This window comes from Ruditapes philippinarum, unplaced genomic scaffold (assembly GCF_026571515.1).
Source record: "Ruditapes philippinarum isolate M1 unplaced genomic scaffold, ASM2657151v2 ctg1595_1_1_1_1, whole genome shotgun sequence".
Lineage (NCBI taxonomy): Eukaryota > Metazoa > Mollusca > Bivalvia > Venerida > Veneridae > Ruditapes > Ruditapes philippinarum.
In genome coordinates this window covers 90,013-113,350 of record NW_026854134.1, presented here as the reverse complement: position 1 = coordinate 113,350, position 23,338 = coordinate 90,013, and the positions used below count along the sequence as shown (strand labels likewise).

General features: G+C 32.3%; 1 protein-coding gene and 1 non-coding gene across 3 annotated transcripts; one reads left to right on the top strand and one right to left on the bottom strand.

The window, feature by feature from the left end:
- Window positions 1-750: 750 nt before the first annotated feature.
- LOC132739062 (arf-GAP with dual PH domain-containing protein 1-like) lies at window positions 751-21,786 on the bottom strand. Of its 2 annotated transcripts, XR_009626949.1 has the most exons (10): window positions 21,616-21,786; window positions 13,989-14,125; window positions 13,387-13,478; window positions 12,599-12,794; window positions 11,496-11,642; window positions 10,774-10,857; window positions 9,073-9,204; window positions 8,438-8,654; window positions 1,437-5,548; window positions 751-1,203 (listed from the first exon to the last, which is right to left on the bottom strand). XR_009626949.1 is itself a non-coding variant. In XM_060726714.1 (9 exons), exons 1-9 carry the CDS (start codon window positions 21,695-21,697, stop codon window positions 5,523-5,525), a joined length of 1,113 nt encoding a protein of 370 aa, XP_060582697.1. In that variant the 5' UTR covers window positions 21,698-21,786; the 3' UTR covers window positions 751-5,522. The 2 variants fall into 2 exon arrangements, 1 of the variants encoding a protein (XP_060582697.1); XM_060726714.1 differs by having other exon boundaries at window positions 751-5,548.
- A 74-nt stretch (window positions 21,787-21,860) lies between these two features.
- Trnad-guc (transfer RNA aspartic acid (anticodon GUC)) lies at window positions 21,861-21,932 on the top strand. Its single transcript has one exon. It is a non-coding gene; the product is annotated as a tRNA-Asp (tRNA).
- The last annotated feature ends 1,406 nt before the right edge of the window (window positions 21,933-23,338 follow it).

Below are 23,338 nucleotides of genomic sequence, written 5' to 3'. Positions count from 1 at the left end.
ATCCTATACCTCTTGAGTGATTTACTTCAAACTCAATTGTTCGCCTAAACAAAAGGGAAATACAGAACCCAGTCATTTCCGTGCTGTCTTAAGGTCACCCTTGAAGGTCGAATGTCAGACAAGTTTGTCTGCTCTATAAATCTTACACCCCTCAAACTTAGCTTAAATATTCACCTCAATAAGGCATATGAAGAACCAATGTTGCTATTGCGCAGGCTGAAAGTCAAGGTCATCCTTGCAGGTCAAATGTCAAACAATTTACTGTCCATTTTATAAATCCTATACCCCATGAAGAATTTTCTTCAAATATGGCTCAAATATTTCCCTCATCAAGGCAATGTGCAGAACCATGCAGTCATGCAGTTTTAAACTCTTATATTTTCTTTAAAAATATAATGATAAATTGCACTAAAATGATAATATTTTGTGTCACATCAGGTAAGGGTATTCATCCCATCTGTGGCAGCTCTAGTTTTATCTAATGAGGCTTGCACTGAGGTAAAGTTTCAATTTACCATTATCTCATACTTTCAAGGGACTTCTGCCTGCAGAGCTAATGTTGTTGACACTAAATGTCACCTGATAGAGGTGAAAAGACCACAGTATCACCTCTATGTAATACTTCAGGCATTGAAGAGGACTGAACTAATGACCTTAGATAAGCTCCATGAAAATAAAGTATTCAACATCACTTGTGGGGTTCCGCGACAATGATCTTAATTCCAATATGATAAACAAACAACAAAAAAGTTGACTGAAAAGAGAATATATTTATAAATGCTACACAGTTAAAAACATTTTTCATATATCTTTAATTTATTACAAAGCATATTACATGAAATTGCATTTATAGATTTTACAAAATATATTAGTGACAATTAGGCATACTACATTTTGTGATGCAATCATTAACTAAATGAAAAAGAAAAATGAAAAACACTCAGTCAAATGAACCACCTGACAGAATCTTTGGTCTTGTATACCTCATATACACATTATTTGGTTATTAGGATTGAAACAAAATAAATTTCTTATTTAAAATCTCTAACCACTAACTAAATTTGTTTATATAGAATTTTGTTGTGTCAATAAAATAAATTATGTCCACTACGTTTAGCTATACATTGTACTTTTATATAAAAACTGCCAAAGAAAACTGTTGTTGATTAGATATGTTTTCTGTACAAAAAGGTCCATTCTAACCTACTCCAAACTTCATTGTCCTTAAAAAACAATACCACACTGACAGTCCCTTTTGTGACATTCAATGGTTGATTACTACATCATCTTGCACCTGCATAATGCTTTGAATCAGACTGTTTCTGTCAACTCAATTTTTTTTTTATTCTAAGAAATTGTTAGAATATCAAAAAAAAAACATTATACAACATGTAGTTCATCAAAGATTGACTGGAAAACTGGACATAAATTTTAACCTACTCCAAACTCCACTGTCCTTAAAAAAACAATACCACACTGACAGTCCCTTTTGTTATATTCAATGGTCAGACACACCTGTATAATGCTCCAAATCAGACTGTTTCTTTGTAGACTAAAATTTTATTTTTTTTTATTCTAAGAAATTGTTAGAATATCAAAAAAACATTGTAGCTCATCAAAGATTGGCTGGAGTACTTGACATAATTTTTAAAAATGTCTGAAGTTTTACTGTCTGGTTTGAGCCTGAAACAGGATAAATTTTGTTTGGGTGTCCAATTGAGATCATTTAGGAGAGAAAAAAACTTTATCCCGTTTTCATGACTAAACTAGGAAGTAAAACTTTTTTTTAAAAATTATATTATGTTCTCAAGACAATTATTGGTGCGCTACATTATTTTTTCATATCCTAACCATTTCTTACAATAAAAACAAATTTTAACTTCGAGTCAACAGGATGTTTACAAAAGAAACAGTTCGATTGGGAGCACTTTGCAGGTTGGGGATGACATAGTATTCTACCATTGATATTGCAACAAAAACGTTGTACTTTTACTTATAACAACAGTCAATATGAGTAGAGATTTGGAAGAACCAATCTATTTCATCAATTAATTAATGAAGTTTAAAGTGTATAAAGCTGTACCATAAGATATAAAATGTAAAATTAATAATTTGTAAAATGTTGTTGTTTCCATAGCCCAAATGGTTGATTCTTAAGAGAATTTGTACCATATAATGTCTCTGTTCCAGAACAAAATTCTATTTAATGTATAGACCCCCAAAATAGACCTTTCCGTGAAAATTTGTTTCCGCGAATTCAAATACAAGTACATTATTATTCTGCTATTTTAAGTACAGTATAAACCATATAGCTATGATTTTGTGCATGTGTCATTCTCTCTTAAGGACATATACAAACATATTTCCTACATACAAGTATTTTGGAATTATTCTTTATCAAAATTCAAACAATATGTCTGTAAACTACATGCAGCTGATATATAGCTTTATACACTAATGGAATGTTAAAATGGAAGACATATTTAAATCATTATACAATGTTAACCTACACATCTTGTAACAAATTCTAATTGTATGATATTGCATGGTATGTAGTTCTGATGCATAATAATGTGCTAAAATATTTTCAAGAGGGGTTCAATAAGGTTATAGCTTCCAACACAATCAAACTAAATAAATTAGTATAAACTAAAACTAAAACATTTATTATTTGAAAAGGAAAGAAAACTTTGTAACACATTCTTTTTGTGTATCAGTGAAGAACATATATCATGAATCCACACTGCCAATTTTCTTTGTCTATATAAGCAAATGTATTTCAATAATTTGTTGAATCAAAACTTTAAATATGCATAGGAGTAATATACTTATTGATGTTTGTTTCATTTTATAGAAATATATTTGTTAAATAAACATGGTAAAAGTAATTCCAGTGAAATTAGCACATAACATCAAACACTGATTATATGCAAAATAGAAGAATTTTTTTTTTAAATATGAAAAAAATGTTACAAAAAAATGATATGATTCAAATTAAGCAAAGAATAGAAATATATCTATTTATAAAAACAAAAAATGAAATACAAAAATACAAACAAGTTAAAGATATATTGTTTGAAAAAAGGTAAATAAATCATTATTCTATATTAAATTCATAAAGTTATAATAAATAATTATGAGAATTAATTTTTGTGTACATGTATAAAGATTTAAGTAATACAAAAAATACATGTTATTTTACATGAAACCATTCATAGTGTTGTTGCTGTGTAACCTGATTATCAAAGAAATCCTGCATGTCTGACCAATAGTATTTTGTCCATGGTCTTGATTATTAACGAAAATAATTATCATTTGGAAATGTATTTTACTCATAGAAATCTATCTTTAAAGTTTGCAATTAAAAACCCAAACAATCATTTACTATGGATGACTAACAAGATCAATATTATGACTGCCAACATGAGAAAACAGCTCTTTATGTCATTAACTTTTTTTTAACTTGACATACTAAAGTCACAAACAAATTCAATTCTATAGCTCTTGAAATAAATAAAAAAAACTTTTGAAATTTGCTTATTGTCTTTTATCTTTATCACATACCCTTGCGATTTTGCGACTCTGCAAATATGGTATTGCACGACCATGCATATATTTTGACATGACGTCATTTACGTTATATCCAAACATAGTGTAAAGACTTGCTAAATGTTAGCGTTACACTTTAGAGGCATCAATTTAAAAAATTATTCTTTTGCACTTTAAACAGTCCTAATTTTGGGTATGTGACAAATAGAATATTATATTTGTGTAAGTTCATTACTGAATTTATTGAACTTGTTGAATAATGTAATATTTTACTCACCAGAGGCTCGCATAATATAATTTTATTCAACTTGTTCAATAAATTCAGTATGAAACTTACACTCATTCAATATCCTCAATTTAACATTTCAATGGAAATTCACTTTTTTTATTTTTAACTTCAATGACAAGTTAAGGTCTTTTGACATCATTTGTAAAATGATGTTAAGGGTCATTTTCTCATGCAGGTGTTTAATTATACTAGGTTTCTAAACTACATGTGCGATGATACAGTACAGTATGTAGTCCGATAAATTATCATACAGTGAACCGTTATTGTATTGTGCATATTGTAATATGGTGATATACTGATTGTTATAAAACTTATTGTAAGCTACGGTTTATTATTGATATAATAACCAGTATTAATCTACAAGAAATATAATGCATCAGTGAGATAAATGATTACTGACATAGCTTGTTCTATAGCAAACGACATGTTGTGTCATCTCATATAGGTGTTTATATTTTCACAAAGTAACAGTGCTCAACATGGTCAAAATAAAAGTTATAATATAAGCTGTTTGTAATGGATGACACTGCAACATGATAAAAGTACATGTATATTGTTATACCAAAAAAACTATTACAGCACTATTTTAAACACTTGTAGAATTATATTGATCACATTTCTTCTATCTATAATAATAAAAAAATCCCAAAACTCCCAAACATTTCTTGAATGATATAAATGATGCTAAGTTTGATAAGAGTCATGTCCCTTCACCAGCTAGCAGTTATGTACATTTACTTTATCTAAAGCTCTAGTATTGCCAGTGAACTAATATCAAGTTTATTCCTTTTGCTAAACAAAACAATTTTGACACAAAAAATAGACCTAATCAGATGTGTAAAAGATATTTAGCAATAATCTGCTGGAATTAAAAGGGATTAGCTCTTTCTACCAGTACATAGCCAGGTTATACCAGACTTCAACAATGGAAGCATATATTTTGTATTTTGCCAATTCTCTAAATGGGCTGTTCAAAACTAAACAGTCAAAGTCGTTACACAGATTCAGCAGCTTATGGGTAGGAACAAAATTATTTAACAAACAAACATTGAGGGAATCCAGTCCCATAAAAAATATGGCACTGAAACAAGAAAATAATTTACATGTATAAAACATGTCACAGGAATGTTTTTATACCTTAATATGAACAAATTGTATAAGTAATAAAAATATATATACACTCAAAAGAAAAAAGGAAAGTAAAAAATTTCAGACCAGATGATTAAACTAGAGACCACATGTTGTGAATGATCATTTATCTCCAAGTTTGACCTTGACCTTGAAGATACAGACAGAGGCAATGAGCAAAACAGATAATCTCAAACTTTTGTGTCAAGTTTCTTTAAAACATTTCAAGTAAATAACTTCATCAATGTCCGGATAAGTTAATATTAGACACATACACACACTAAACTACTCTTCAACATTGTTGTACCCTTGCCAAGCACATTACAAATCATGCTCAGCCAATCATAAAAAAGAACAAGACAATTATATAGTCAATAGTAAATTCTGCGACTATCCATACAGCAGGATTAGATCTCTATATTCAGAATCATTGATTTATACTAAAATAAAGATTTATACAGTAGAAATGTCAAACATGAATATTTGCAGCACATGTTAAGAGGCATACTGTATATCACAAATGTCTTTGCAATTATAACATCTGTCTGTAACATCTTCATCGTCTATTCATCATTGAACACACTGAAATTATAAAACATATAAATTGTATGATATAAGTATTTTCTATATTCACATGTATACATTATCCAATGAATGTAAATTAGTATTTATCACACAATTATACAAAATTTAATATGGTAACTTTGTATAAGCACATCATACACATGTTGTGTACTCAGTTTCAGTTTATTTGGTTGGTTTCTTTTTTATGCCAACTTAAACTTATGTTTGGTCTTATGTCAGCAGTTGGTCCACCTAACTGGCTTTCCTCAACCAGTTACTATGAATTTCTCTACCCATGACAGTCTACTTATAACACATGATATATAAACCAAGTGACTTTTAGAATCACTATCTAAGATCAATTGTCATGGACAAGTTTAACTTGGCCTTAAAATCAAACCAGTGACCCCTGTATTACAAATCTGATGCTGCCCTAATGAGCTAGATGGGATGACTAGCTAGGTGGACGGACTAGCTAGGTGGGCGGACTAGCTAGATGGGCGGACCAGCTAGATGGGCAGACTAGCTAGGGTGGACTAGCTAGATGGGCGGACCAGCTAGGAGGGCGGACCAGCTAGATGGGCAGACTAGCTAGGGCGGACTAGCTAGATGGGCGGACCAGCTAGATGGGCAGACTAGCTAGGGCGGACTAGCTAGATGGGCGGACCAGCTAGGAGGGCGGACTAGCTAGATGGGCGGACCAGCTAGATGGGCAGACCAGCTAGATGGGCAGACTAGCTAGGGTGGACTAGCTAGATTGGTGGACTAGCTAGATGGGATGACTAGCTAGGTGGGCGGACTAGCTAGATGGGCAGACTAGCTAGGGTGGACTAGCTAGGTGGGCGGACCAGCTAGATGGGCAGACTAGCTAGGGTGGACTAGCTAGATGGGTGGACTAGCTAGATGGGATGACTAGCTAGGTGGGTGGACCAGCTAGATGGGCGGACTAGCTAGGGTGGACTAGCTAGATGGGAGGACCAGCTAGATGGGATGACTAGCTAGGTGGGCAGACTAATTAGATGGGCGGACCAGCTAGATGGGCAGACTAGCTAGGGCGGACTAGCTAGATGGGCGGACTAGCTAGATGGGCGGACCAGCTAGGTGGGCGGACTAGCTAGATGGGCAGACCAGCTAGATTGGCGGACCAGCTAGATGGGCAGACTAGCTAGATGGGAGGACCAGCTAGGTGGGCGGACTAGCTAGATGGGCGGACCAGCTAGATGGGCAGACTAGCTAGGGTGGACTAGCTAGATGGGCGGACCAGCTAGGAGGGCGGACTAGCTAGATGGGCGGACCAGCTAGATGGGCAGACCAGCTAGATGGGCAGACTAGCTAGGGTGGACTAGCTAGATTGGCGGACTAGCTAGATGGGATGACCAGCTAGGTGGGCGGACTAGCTAGATGGGCGGACCAGCTAGATTGGCGGACCAGCTAGATGGGCAGAACTAGCTAGATGGGGGGACCAGCTAGGTGGGCGGACTAGCTAGATGGGCGGACCAGCTAGATGGGCAGACCAGCTAGATGGGCAGACTAGCTAGGGTGGACTAGCTAGATTGGCGGACTAGCTAGATGGGATGACCAGCTAGGTGGGCGGACTAGCCTAGATGGGAGGACCAGCTAGGTGGGCAGACTAGCTAGATGGGAGGACCAGCTAGGTGGGCGGACTAGCTAGATGGGCGGACCAGCTAGATGGGCAGACTAGCTAGGGTGGACTAGCTAGATGGGCGGACCAGCTAGATGGGCTGACTAGCTAGGGCGGACTAGCTAAATGGGCGGACTAGCTAGGGCGGACTAGCTAAATGGGCTGACTAGCTAGGGCGGACTAGCTAGGGCGGACTAGCTAAATGGGCGGACTAGCTAGGGCGGACTAGCCAGGTGGACAGACTTTGATGCATCTGATCTAAAATTGCACATGAACCATGATATAATTATCATATACATCTACCAAAACACAACGTTAATTCATGGTTCAGCTTTCATATAGGAATCAGTTTTACTTTATGTTGAATCTCTTTACCTTTGTCTGAATATTGTACAGCAACTTATCTTTACAGAACTGGAAACATAACTTCATTTTCACATAAATAAATTAAGAAAATATTAATTTAATAAAATATCTCTTATGCATGGCATTTTATTTGATACATTAATTTCACATTTCACTTTTTATCTCAGATGTATCAACTATTTAGAAATAATATCAAGACATTAGTAACTTTCCAACCACCAACCTTCTATAAGCTACCTTCACAATTTTAAATCATGAACAAATTAACCCTATGTTGAAATAGAAACTGACATCTGTCAGAAAAGGTGACAATGACCTTAACAATTACAATAGATCAGTCCAATATAAATATATTTGCATAAGTTAATGTTAGAAATAGAATATCACAATAGTTATAGTGAATATTGTTGAAAGAAAAATAACTTTATAAATAGGTAATTAATGGTTATACATGTATACCATCAGAAGTGACCTCTGTTTAGAAGAGTATTTTATATGATAGTGCTGTCTCACCTTATTTTGAATAATTAGATCTCCTTTTAAAACCTAAATTGTCAATATGTCACAAATAATACCACAACGAAACATGAAACAAATTGTTAAACATAAAATAAAAGACAAACTTCTTCTGAAACCCTAGTTTATAGATGCTGACCTTTTCTAACATTACATCACAATGTACACATTATCAATTTTATGAAGAATAAATCACCTGGCACATTATAGTATAGCCTGAACAATCTGGTAGTTCCACATAAAAAGAGATTTCAGTTGGACAGAATAAAGTTATGGCCACTATGTATCTTAGCTAAACTGTTACACGTGGAAATCTTGAAATAAAATACAGCAGATGCTGAAATAAATGTTAGAAAATATCAACGTGAACAAGTATTACATACTTTTAATATCTTGTGGAGTTGGAGGATTAGTTATCACATTGGTCAGAGCTACAATCCACTTCTCCTTATCTTCAATACTCTCAGCCTTCAACTCAAACCCTCTCTCTGTCGTCTCTAGAACAAACTCTAGGATATCAGACTTGTTTTTTGTGCTATTGGCAACAGAGTATCCAGCATCTTTATGTCCTATGTATACTTCCCCTTTAGGAATCGGTGACTAAAACATAAACATATGAAGCATTATCAGTATTTTCAAATTCTACAAAATCAAAGGTTTTTACAATAACTTTTTATAATGAACATGTGTGTATTTAATGTCTCTAAAAGCTACGATACAATCTTTTTGTAAAGTTAGCCTTATCTAAGCTTATCTAAATGATTCACTAAACATTGGAGTTTATAATTGAACCGTGGCATGACAAAACCAACATAATGGGTTTGCGACCAGCATGGATCCAGACCAGCCTGCGCATTCGCGCAGTCTGATCATGATCCATGCTGTTCGCTTACAAACCCTATTACAAGTAGATAAACTGATAGCGAACAGCATGGATCCTGATCAGACTGCGCAGATGTTGGTTTTGTCATGGCGCGGCTCATATTAGTTTAGTTGTTAAGAAAGTTAAGACACTTACCAGAGGATCTGATAGGTACATAAGCTTCCTTCTGTCCAAGGTGAACCATCTTTTTTTATAAGGTTCATTGCGAGGTCCTTTCTTCCATAAAAACCCTTCACAGAGAAAATTTGAGGTCAAATCTTTACACAACTGAAATACAGGAAAGGAAAATTTATCAATGTTAAAAGTGTGCTAAAATAACATAATATTTTGTTAACAGACTTTTCACTCCATGCTTCTGTTAAACTGTCAAACAGAGATATTTGTATTAACTTTACATGTATAGTCAGAAATACAACTTAAATTACAAATCTGAACTATTACAAACAGAAACATAAGTTTGGTTAAGTATGATTTCGTGTTTATGATTCTTAAAGATATTTTGATGCAACAGTTCTGAACTTTTATTCAAATACGGCACAAACACTGTTAAACATGCTGATAATTTTATTAATTGAGAGTATAAATAAGTATACGAACATAATGTTCATTTCAGTTACATAAGCTTACAAACTTAAAATTAAGTCTTTATAACCAATTCATAATACTGCTATCTTTAATGACAAGAGCGATCAGTAATCACATGTGTCGCCTCATGATGGCCAATTTCATGTTGGGACAAATTTTGTGACAGACAGACAGACAAACAGTGCACAACTAAACATGGTACTGATCATTCCTGTAAAGTTTGGATAAAATTGCACCAGTAGTTTATGAGGAGTAGTCCGGACAAGCTTTTGCGTATCTGGCAACACACAGAAAAAAACACCTTTTTGTCAAAGGGCCATAACTCGGCCAAAAATCATTCAACCGGAAAACCTGTGCAATATGCACAAGGACTTGAGCTATAGATCAATCCTGTAAAGTTTCTTTGAAATTGCATTAGTGGTATAAGAGAAGTAGTCCGGACAAACTTTAAAATTAAAAATTATTAAAGGGCCATAACTCTGACAAAAATCATTGAACCGGAAAATGCTGACAATATGCACAACTAGACTTGGTACTGATCATTCCTGTAAAGTTTGGATGAAATTGCACCAGTAGTTTATGAGCAGTAGTCCGGACAAGTTTTGTGACGGACGGACGGACAGACGGACGGACAGACAGACGGACGAAGGAGAAGTGATCCCTATATGTCGCCACTACTCCGTAGAGGCGACACAAAAATAGACATAAATTCATAAATGGTGTGGTGGTGTTGGTAGTTTTCACTCCGGATCACAGCAGTAAACCACATTGAATTCAACAGAGCACAGTTCAGCCATCACATTGTTCCTGGGCAGGCTGTCAAGCAGTTTACCAGTACTAGTTGCCTTGACTGATAACTTTTGTACATGCCAGAGCAGAGGTACAGAAAAGAATTCATGATCAATCACAACAAAAGTGACCTGCAACATTCGGGACTCAAACCAGGATTACCCAATTCACAGTCTGACGCTCAATCTATTAAGTTAACTATATGGTGCCTTAATTCATAGATATGCAGCAGCAGTGTATATATATTGTACAATCATCATAATTATCCAATGAAAATCAACATTACAAACATGAACTATTAAAGAATTTAAATAATTATATACTAACAAAAATAATAATTATCAGTGTGTATGTCGCCAAAATACTGTTGGAAGTATATACAAGCAGTGCATAGACATGTCAACATGAATGTTTGTATATACAGGAGATGAAGAGAACAAGATAAATGTAAATAGTTTATACCTCATCTTCATTTCTATCAGGGAATGCTAACCGTCTTCTCTCTAATTTAGCACATCGTATTGCTGTAAACCAGTCTATAGCTTCCTAAATCATTAAATAACATGAATAAAATCAATAACTTACACAATATACTTTAGAAAAACACATACAGTATATATAGATATAATTGTTTGTCAAATATCTGTACAATGTAGAAATTAAATTCATTGATTCAACAGTGGTGCATTAAATGCCATGGTAATATATGCAGGAAAATTATTTGTTTCATTTTCAGACCAAAATTTATTTCACAGGGAGTACAGTAGATGCAGTATTTTCATGAATGGCAAAATTATGACAACTGATATTATTCACAAGTGACATATAATTTGATCTTACATAATGTTCTATTTACATTATGCTTTATTAATGATTTTGATTTTTATTGCATAATGTCATGAGCTTTGACACCATCAAATCATGACATCACAGTTTTCATGTTGAAAAATAATTCTGTAAAGAAACATGAATTCTGTTACAATCTAAATAATATGTGTATTTATCATCTTCTAGTTATCTTACTTTTTACTTATTCCATTCATTTATGATATTTGCTTTTCATTTGTATTCAAATTTACAACAGAGTTAAGCTGAATTATATTTTAATAATATCCCTGTGAAATTATCAAAATAAAACAAAAATCGCTAATAAGTTTGTAATAAATCACAATATTTGTGTTTACCTTAGAATCGTCACAGTAGAGGAAGAGATTTCTAGTTGTACCATTCTTCATATATGATATCTGAAAACCATTCGGGTTACCAATCTTCTCTGGTACAAACACAATGTTTATGTCATCTAGTGGTACTGTGTCTTTTGGTCCTTTAGGCTGAATAGAAAATATCTCATTTAAAAAAATAAATCTTGAAAAAAAAAATCAAACATAATTATCTAAATGACAAAAAGGTCAGAAGAAAAACTTAATGTGACCTGTTTAAGACCATCATTATTTATTATTACGCAAAGACAAAACTTTATTGAATTAAGGACCACAAGCCCAAACACACATAAAGAAATATAATACAAATATATTTATGGATGTTACAAATAAGACATATTTAGGACATAAAAAAACGTACAGCAAAATGACAGCATTTATCACAGAAATGGTATAGGATTCATCCAATAGTACTAATTAACTAAACACGAACAAAAATTGATCTTGTTCTCTAAGCGATACATATAGAAAAGTTGCTAATTTCCTAGTATCAATATGTTCAGATGACATCAGAATATAATATTTCATATATGAAGGATATTTCCAGAAATTATTTCCTGACATTCATTTATGTATAACATACTTGAAGCTCTTTAAACATCAGAAATCTGGTACACTGGAAACTCACAAAGTTTTCAAAATATCATATCCTTCTTAAATATGCAACAAGATAAACTGATTATATCATATAAAACAATGTGACAGCTGTTGTAAATGTGCACTAACAACTTTGTATGAGCTACATACTTCTAGAACATGGGGACACACTTTTGTTCAAAAAGTACCTGCATACTGGTATCAGAAAACATAATCTGACTGTTAATTTTTTTCCACCTGGCATCAACAGATTCTATCAGTATGTGACTAGTACAGACCAAGATCATGGTATACACTGTTTGTCATTCAGTCAGTATATATAATTATGCTTTTAAAAAAATTTCTTTAAAATGATGAATGGTTTTGCCGAGATGAAAAGATTGACAAGTCCACTTAAGATATACACTGTGGTAAAAATTATTAAAGGAAGCTATTGTCTTTTAAATTTTGGAAAAAGTTGTGAGACTTACTGATTCTTTGTTAAAATACTGCAGGCAGTTATCTTTGGAATTTATAATAAACCTCCTTGGGTTATATTTTTTATCGTGTTTGCCTTTCTTCATCAAATTTCCTTCCTTTGTATTTGAACTATACGGTGCTTGTTTGGCAGGATAAACAAATTCCATACGCTCATATTTAGCCCGTATAAACTGTGCCCTTAATATTCTGCAAGAGAATTATGTTCAATTACACAATTAATGTTCACTAAACCAATATCGAAGTGTTACCTATACCAAAACACAAAATAATAACGTCTTAAAGCAAGTCCTTAATTGCTTACAATGACTTAACATTTTCATCTCAAAATGTGTATATAAGCAAGTATGATCATCCATTAATAAACAGCTGACCTGTACCGGTTGTTTCACTGTAGAAAACTATTAATAATTACATAGTAACCAGTATTATTGTCAAAGGAAATATTCTGACATAGTTTCACAGTGATTGGATAAAGAATCTTGAATGTTGCTGCAGGTTTAAATGTAAACAGATATGACACAACAGCTCTACAACATCAGGACTTTATCTATTTAAATATCAAAATGATATAAAGTAACAATGAACCAGAAATGAATGCTCAAACACTATATTCATTTATTCTTCTTGTTTTTCAACAAAGCACCAAAATCTTTAATTGCTGAACACCTAAAGAATTAATGTATTTGTTTTAAAATTACAGTGCTTTTAACTCACTGAAATGTAAATAAAGTTTATGTACATTAGGTTTAACAGATATGATAAAACAGAAGTAACTTACTCCACATCATGTCTTGTTGGGCGCATGTAATACTTTGGTAAATGTTGCTCATACTTTTTGTTAACCACATCATTTCCTTTCTCTGACATTTTCTGAACAGAAATAAAGTGATTTAAAACATAATTTATTAAATAAAGAACTTTGTTTGGAAGATAGATGTAAAGCATAATTATAGCAATTAATCAATTAACAAAATATATTGACATAATTGCTGAATGTCTCTCAGAACACAATACATGGTCATGATGATAACAATAATTTGCACCGCCCCTTCCCCCTCCCCACATCCCTATATATAACTACATGAGTATGTCTTAAAACATAAGTTTGATAACAAAAATATTTACTAGTTCTAAATAACAACACACTGAAAAATCTTTCTTCCCTTGGCAGTATACTATAATATGTGAAAGAAAAAAAAACTTGACAAAAAGCAATGTTGATACAGAAGATGATTGTCACTTATAGATGATTATAACTTGTCCTACAGATTATTTTTATCATAATATTATAAAAGACCATACATAGACAAATGAGTTTTCACATTTTTGTTTGTACATACATTCATATACAATATTAATTTAAGGGAGAGAATTTCTCACCATGACCTGATCATCATCCCAGTTATCTAACTTGATAGATTTGACTCGGCTTGTATCTACCCCTAAACTTCTGTGAATCCCTGCACAGTCCTGACACAAAAATATACCAAGATTGCATGATGCCCATTCTACATTTTCTGTAAAAGAAAACAAAAATCACAATTAAATGATCCAGAATATTAATAAAAAAAGCTATCATTGTTTCCTGTAAAAATATATCATATTTCCACAACAATAGTGAACACTTCTGCAAAACAGTTTTAAAATACATCAAGGAAAGACATGAATCACACTGATGCTCTCATCTGTGACCTTGGCCTTGGAACAATTAACAGAACAACATTTTGCATGCAGCACATTGTCTCATTTTGTTTAACATTTTCTGCAAAGTGAAAAAGTTAAAACTTAACACAATCCATGCTAGAGTTATGTGCAGTTAAAAGTGACCTCTAATGATGATTCAGAAAACATGCATACATTTAAAATGTTTTTCAAGTGATTATTATCAGTGGTTTTGAAAATAAATCTTCACATTGAAACTTTAAACAAGGATATTTCTAAGTTCACAAAGGGCCATAATTCCGTCAAAATTAATGCTAGAGTTATGTGCTTTGGAAAATGAGCTATAATTATGATTTAAAATACATGTAAAGCAAATGTCTTTATTGATTGATGAGACAAGAATGATGCTGTACAAGAAAATACACATAATCTGTAACAAAAGTGTAATGCCCACACTGACACACAGGTGAGTCGGGAAGCCCCACTTTTATACTGGGTGATATTTAAACGCCACTATAATAGCTAGAGAACAAAGTATTTTGACAGCAAGATACATTTTAACTGTTTAAAATGCTTCAATGGTTTATAAGCACAGGTGGTGATTTGATTGATGTTTATCACATAAATGTGTTGCATCATTAATCATATGTATCTTTGTTAGGACATATAAATCATTCAACTGAATGAAATACAAAGGAACTATGAAATAGTCAAAATATAAAACCACAAAAATTCTTTTGTAACTCTCACTTTATAACCTTTATAATATATCAAATAACTGTGCAGACACCAATTATTTTTCAGAATTCTATAAATTCTATTATAATATTTTGTCTGACTTAATATTTTCCCAGTGTCACCAAAGGTCAGATTATCAGACCAATTCCCAATGGAAAATTTGCACATCTTCCCCCAATTTTTTCAAAAAAAAAATCTCAATTGAACTGAAACTTTCGATATCAAAACTGACAAATTTGAGTTCATTCCACTGTACAGACAAATGTTTCTGCACATTTCATTGTCAAATTTTAATGTATTTTTTTATGGTCTGAAAGATATTTGCATTGGTTGGAACAAACAATTTTGCACAATTCAAAATACTTTGCCAAATGAGCATGAAGGAGGTTACAAAAGGTACCAAATATTTTACCAATTAAGCAATTTTTCAACGCAAAATTTCCGAAACTGGGCAAGGTGCCTGATTAAAGTTAAACTGTTAATTGTCATAAATTAAACTTCCATAACAATTCAAAAATGTTTAGTTTAAATTTCATGAAAATACCAACACAGTGGAGTTAATTTAATGAAGTCCATAATCATGAATGGTCAAAAACACAAAAAACCTCAATGAATCACCTCGTAAAGTGGATCAGTATGTGCCATAAACACAAAGGATTTTATTTTTAATACCATTTGGAAACTTTTTAAAATTTTGACTGATAAAGACTATCAATTCATTCAGAAACTTTTTTTATGTATGTAAATGATTGTTAAACCTAATTTCTATATAGAATTTGTTATTATGACTGTTTCTTACAGACATCTGATGATTATAAGAAATCTTAACACTCTCAGTCTGACTATTGGGGGTGGGGGGGGGGGAGAAACATGTACTCATGCAACCAATGCCCTCCCAAAGCCCAATGCCCTCCTGCTAGTCTCTAAACTGTTGACTGATCTATTTTCTATTTTCTTCTCTCTTCTCATTATTCCCAAATATGATAATGGACAGATGCAAAAATGAAGCTGAACAAATCCATTTAAAAAACTGATCAAGTAAATGGTTAATAACTGTTCCATTACTAATGAGAACATATTACACCAATAATATTTATTGAAATTTATATAATGATAAATTTACTGTAAGAAGGAAGATTAATGTGAGATTAGCACACTTTTATATGTAGTTAACACTATAATGTTATCAATAATTTATATACAGTAATGTACTACTAGTGAAACTAGTGAAACTATATATCCCGGGTGATAGAAAAATGATAATTGGCAAACAGCCAAGTTGACAATTAAGTAACTGCTTCCTGATGATCTAATACATTTAAATGAAAATGATCTCTAAGACAACTGTAACCATTTCATTCAAATATAAATGTACATAAATTGTTAATTAACAGCATTTTTGAAAACTGAAATAACATTTTTATCTCTTGATTGATCTGTAAATTATGAAAGTTTGTGCTTTTTTTTACATTTTACACATTATGTTACAACCAGTAAAGTATTGTTAATTTCTGACAACAATTATATCCTCCTAAATAACCTTTATTTAACAAGGAAGACACACTAAATGAACAAGGAAGCTGCTCAACCTAGATAAAAATGAAACTATTTTTAATTGTTTTATTCACATCCTTCTTTAACTCTAGTTATCTTAAGTTTATCTTCTCAACCGACTGAGTAAATAATTGACCAAGTAAAGATATGACAATATAAGCTATTGTTAATTACAAGAAAAGAAAACAATAAGGAATATTTTCTTGGATAATCTAAACAATAATATTTATGCTTACAAAACAAAAACATACAAAAAATCAAGAGCTGTCAGAGGAAACAGCACGCTCGACTAATTAAATACTAGACGCAGTATAGGAAGATAAAAATCATGAAAAACAAAAATCAATTACAATATTAATATATTTCTGTATCAGTTCAAGAAAGCCCACAAAAGCTCTAATAAAAAAGACAATAATTTGAAATCTCAAGTTAATCTGCTTCAGAATCAACATTATGATTACCTGAGCAAGAAGTATGATATCATTTTTTAAAAGTAAAATTGCAAATTCAAAAAGAAACTCTTGAAAATAAAGATGCTAGAGTTATTAGCCTTGCCATGCATGATGTGAGTAATGGCAAAGAACAATTATCTTAAGTCTAGATACCATTTATAATAACATAGATATTACTTTAAAAAAAATATAGGAATTTTCCAATAAATTCCAAGTTCAAAAATTAAATTGAGATAATTCTGGAAATACAGATGCTAGCATTATAAATCTAACCACATAAGATAAAGGTGTTGATAACAAGCATAATGGCTCAGCGCAAAACTCAGCTAACACCATTTTTTGAAATTTTACAGGAGGGTGAAAAAACTGTCTAATTTTTTTCCCTACATGTATCTTTTAAATATTCTAATATTAATGAATCATGCTAAAGGCCTTGAAACTTATATGTTAAGTTATTTTATAGTGGAATTAATTCTTAATGGTTTAAATACAATATTTTTAGTTAGCATGGGTTTTGCACTGAAAATCAAAGACTTTCCTAAAAACAAGTTAGCGCAAAACTTGGATGAGTTTTGCACTTGCAAATGAATGATTTGTTGAAACTAAAGTTGTAAAATATGTGCTAAGTCAAGTTAACATAACATACAAATCTATTTGAACAAGCATTTGATAGTATTGCGGGCAATACAGTAGTCCCCTACCGGTCCCTCAAAAAGTTCTTTAATTGTCATACACTCCTGTGTATTGCCATTTATAATGAATTTGAGGATGAAGTCTGTATTTGAAAATATCAACCACAAAACATAATAAAATAAGTTTGTCTATATCACAGTAATGTGTTAAGTTTCCATGCTTAGTAAGGAAATTATGTTTATACAACCTTGTCATATTTATTACGATGTGGGATTTTTAAAGTAAATCCTATAAGGAATGAAGAAGTTGGAGTGAAAATACCAGTTTCTCGAAAAAAATCTAAGTTCAAGGGGGACATAATTCTGGAAATAGTCTTGCTAGAGTATTTAACCTTCTCAAAAATGTCGAGTGATAATAAGAAACATATATATGAAGTTTGAAGTAGATACATTAGGAAATAAAGAAGTTATTTAAAAAAGACAACATTTTTTCCCTAAAAAATCTAAGTTCAAGGGAGGTAATACTGATATTTTTTGTGCTAGAGTTATAAACCTTGTCACATATGATGTGGTTGATGACCAGAAACTTATATTTAAAGTTTGAAGTAAACACCTTAAGAAATAAAGAACATATAGTAAAAAAGCTGAAAAATTTAAATCAGAAATCTTGAAATTCAGGCTATTTGTTGCCATAGCAACCAGAATTTTCAACATAGGAAGAAAAGAAAAATATGTGCATAATCTCCAGACTGCCATCTACCCATATTTCAAGTTTCATAAAAATATTTTCAGTACTTTTTGAGTTATCACTGGATCCAGTTTATGTGTTAAATTTGCCATATTTTCAGACTATTTGTTGCCATAGCAACCAGAATTTTCAACATAGGAAGAAAAAAAAAAGACGTGCATAATCTCCATACTGCCATCTATCCATATATCAAGTTTCATAAAAATATTTTCAGTACTTTTTGCGTTATCGCGGGATCCAGTTTTGTGGACGGACGGACTGACGGACTGACAGACAGACAGACGGACAGACAGACAGACGGACAGACGGACGGAGGGTAAACCTAAAGTCCCCTCCGGTTAAACCGGTAGGGGACTAATTACATAATAAGAGGAAAAAATACATAAAATGAACATTCTGAAACAATTCAAATAATTTAATTGTCAAAATTGATATTTCTATTTCTCTATTAAATAGTTATTTAACAATGCAACTTAAATATGGCAATATTTGTAATTAGACTGAACATTATGTATTATACACTTGTAGTCTTATAAAATGGGAATGATGGGGATAAGGGATTATATCTGAAGTGAATATATAAATAAGACCTTTGTACACTTAATATGAAATGTAATTTTGGTAATTTTTGCACAAGCGATCAGAGCGCAATTTGAACTAAATCTTTGTGGTTCATTTTCTTCACATTGAATGTTTTTTGTTGTTTTTTTTTTTAAAGTGAGCTGCCTTTATACTTAACAAATATATTTGAGAAATTAGCTGATTCAATACTGGCATGGCACAAACTGTTTCTCATTTTAGTACAGGAGTATTTAATGTTTCTGTTCCTCTACACTAACAATAAATAGCATACCACATTATAGAAACAATGTTCTAATTTTGTTAAGCTTGGAAGTTATAATTATAGAGTACATATTGTTAATTCCCCCTTTTAAATGTTTCATCTTAAATATCAAAAGCTTAAATTGAAATTTCACTTGATCCAAATCTTTAAATGACTTATTCTTTGGGATGCAATAATATGATCAAATCCTTGTTGTTATGTACAGCAATACATTGTGAATTGCATTACATTGATTGCTATGAAAAAAATTAAAATGTTATTAAAAGCAGCTATGAACAGGTGTTTTCAATGTTTAAAGCTCTGCACCTTAATCATGTTTGAACTGTTTATATAATTATATAACATTAAAAGTTAAAACTTTATCAAACAATGAAAATATTTGGACTCATGACCTGGCTTATGTGATATTTACTGGTAGGAGTACGTAAAAGCCAGGTCCATAGACTTACTATTATATACTGTAAATTTAAAACAGAAACCTATGTATTATGAAATTCTACATTTGATAAATTTAAACAAATAAGAGTTATTGGACTTATGCCAATCATGTTAGATAATCACAGACAATAAGTGTGTAAAGTTTCAATCCATTCCTTTCAGTAGTTATGGAGATATCAGCTTTCATGCAAAAACTTAACCAAGAATTACTAAGTCAAAAGAATGGGGCATTATTATGCAAAAAAAAGCAAATCAGAGCTATGGGACTTGTGCCAATCATGTTAGATAATCACAGAGAACAAGTGTGTGAAGTTTCAATCCATTCCCTTCAGTAGTTATGGAGATTCCAGCTTACACCAAGAATTTCTAAGCATAAAAAAGAGGCATAATTATATCCAAAAATGCAAATCAGAGTTATGGGACTTGTGCCAATCATGTTAGATGATCACAAAAAACAAGTGTGTGGTACAAAATGAAGAAGTTAGTTTTTTTTAAAGGAAAATTCTAAGTTCAAAGGGAGATAATTCTAAATATATTGTTTGTAGAGATACAAACCTTTTCCCAGAAAATTTCAAACTTTTAATTTTAACACAACTGAGGGTATTAGAAATTATTACCCCTCACTTTTAATGTTAATTTTCCAAACTGTACCATGTGGCTAAGAAATTTGTATTGTTTATACATAGATAAAACTACTTTTTAACAGTAAAAATCTGGTCACATGGTTTATTTTTCAAAAAAAAAAAAAATTAAATGGCCTTCAATCATGATGGTGACCATATGGACTTAGTCGAACATGCATAAATTATGCTATTTTGTGCCTCATGATTTTGATTTGTTGTTTTATTTGTATGAAAGGTGATTTTTTGTTAATTAAGCACATGGATTGAATAAATAATAATCGGAGTGGAATAAATAAAAAGAACATTGAAAAAAAAAACGGTGAAAAGCAAAAATAATTGTATAATTTTCAAATACAGTAGATAAATATCAAACATAAAAGCGCAATCAATTAATAAGCCTTAATTAAAGCCTACCCAGGGACTGACAATAGAATGTTAAAATGCGTTTCACTTTCCTTAATGATGGACAAACTTCCATACCGTCGGTAATTGACGCAATTACTCAGGGACCAACAACAATACTTTTTCATTTTAAAGGTGTCGAAAATTAAACTTAATAAAAAAAAATCATCAAAACTTTGTTTTCTATTTCAACTGATGTTATTTGACTGCGACCAAACGCTATTTTTTCTTGGTCTTGAGATGACAAAGATCAATATTCGTACTTTTTTTAATGTAGCCAACACGGCGATTAATCTCTAAAAGTAAAAATCCTCGCTTAAAGTCATAAAATAACATATGCATTTTCGACTTCCATATAATTTTGAAAATGCCGTATGGCTAGCCAATACAGTTTGTCCTTGCTAGTCATATGTGACTCGCGTACGGCTAGAACTTTTAGCTAGCCGTACTGGCCCGTACAGCTAGCCACTTCCTTTAATAATTGGCATAAATAAATATCACTGTTTATCACCATCTTGTGCCGCGGTTTATGTAATAATGAGTGATTTGTTCAGAGACTTTAAAATACAATATTATATGTCTCTGGCTAGTTTAGCCCTAAAAAAAAGCCCTAAACTATAACAAGCCAGTAATGTCTGATAATTATTGGACAGTATGGCTTAAGTTAAGTTCTGGCCTCCAAAACTTTCTATTTCCTCATTTTCACATTTCTTCCTTTCGTCTATAATTTGTGACAGCAAAATTTTAATTGAACTTTCCTTAACATACACTTATTATAAGAAATTAATATAACTTGATATACGCTTTTTTGGAAAAAAATCATATTTCAACAATGTTTGAAGGATTCTTGCCATTCTCCACCCACTATGAATGCACAGGCGCTGTTACTCAACTGTAAAATATAGGTAAAATACCTTCACATTTGCAGTCAGCACAGCAACTATTTCCAGGCTTCTTTAAAAGTTCATTCAGAACTTGACGATTCCGCTCTGACATCTTACTATTTTGTATAATTCATGGATAATTATTTTACATTTATAAATCACAACACAACTTCCGCATTGAATAATGAAAAGCGACAAGATCATCCGAATGTACTTTACGCAGTACTGTTTTCAAATCATTTAAATACGTTGTAAATAGCTATTACTGCAACGGCTCCTCGATAGTATAGTGGTGAGTATCCCCGCCTGTCACGCGGGAGACCGGGGTTCAATTCCCCGTCGGGGAGGTGTCTTTTTTTCCCCTCCCCGTCAACCACTGTTTGTTGGCAAGGCAAGGAAATCTGTCTTTAATAATTTCATAAACATTCACTCAGGGCTCACGCTGTCGGTCGCCATAGTCGCCATTTGCGATTATTTTATAAGATTGGCGATTATTTTTGCATTTTGGCTACAAAATCTGGCGATTATTTTTTCTTCCAACAGTGTTTATATAAGGTGTAAAAATCGATAATGAATGCAGTAGACCCAATTAACACCAAGCGGGGTGCATTTAATTGAGTGTCAACTTTTTACCGGTCACGTGCGCTAACTATATTGCCCGAGGTGATAAATACATGCGAGATGTATAATTGTATAAGTACTATAAAAGATAGTGTCCAGCATTTATAATAATCGTAATAATTCTGACAAGATTTTGTTCAATAAACTTCGTAATGAGGTACAACGATCTATAAAATTGGCAAAATCTGAATACTTCAAAGGGCAAATATTAGATAATAAGAACGACAATAAGAAACTATGGCAGAATATCAAATCCCTTGGTTACAGTAACAATAAAAAAGAAAGTCCGAATATCGTTTTGTCGATTGATGGTGAAACTTATCACGATCCTTGTAGAGTTGCAAGTCATTTTAATAACTTCTTTACAAATATTGCATCTAATTTAGTACAGAAACTCCCGGCAGCAAAGAACTTTTATAGTGTGGCATCCGATACAATTAAGAATTATTATAGGAACATATCACAAAAAGAGTTTCACCTTCATCATGTAAGTGAGGAGTTTGTATATAAAGAATTATGTAGGCTTAATATAAGCAAAAGCACTGGATTAGATGGTATCCCTGCAAAATTTCTAAAAGATGGTGCTGATGTGTTAAAAATCCCTATAACTTATATTGTGAATTCTTCAATAACAGAGGGGGTTGTCCCAGATGATATGAAAAATTGCTAAAGTAAAACTCTACACAAAAAGAATAGTAAGCTAGATGTCGGGAATTACAGACCAGTTAGTATTTTATGTATTGTATCCAAGATTCTAGAACGGGCCGTGTATGTACAATTTGAGTCATTTTTAAGAACTAATAATCTAATTTACGAAACACCAGTCCGGGTTTCGGAAAATCTCATTCAACTGACACATGTCTTATTTACCTACTTGACTATATCCGTACAAATAGCTCCAAAGGGTTACTCACTGGTATGGTTATGATGGACTTACAAAAAGCTTTTGATACCGTCAATCATGATATTTTTGTGTGATAAATTAGATATATTAGGTGTCAAATCTATTTCTTGGTTTAAATCATACTTGTCAGGTAGGTATCAGAAAGTAAGTATTGGTAAAGTTTTTTCTGACTCAATTCCTATTACGTGTGGGGGGTCCCTCAGGGCAGTATTTTGGGTCCTCTTCTAT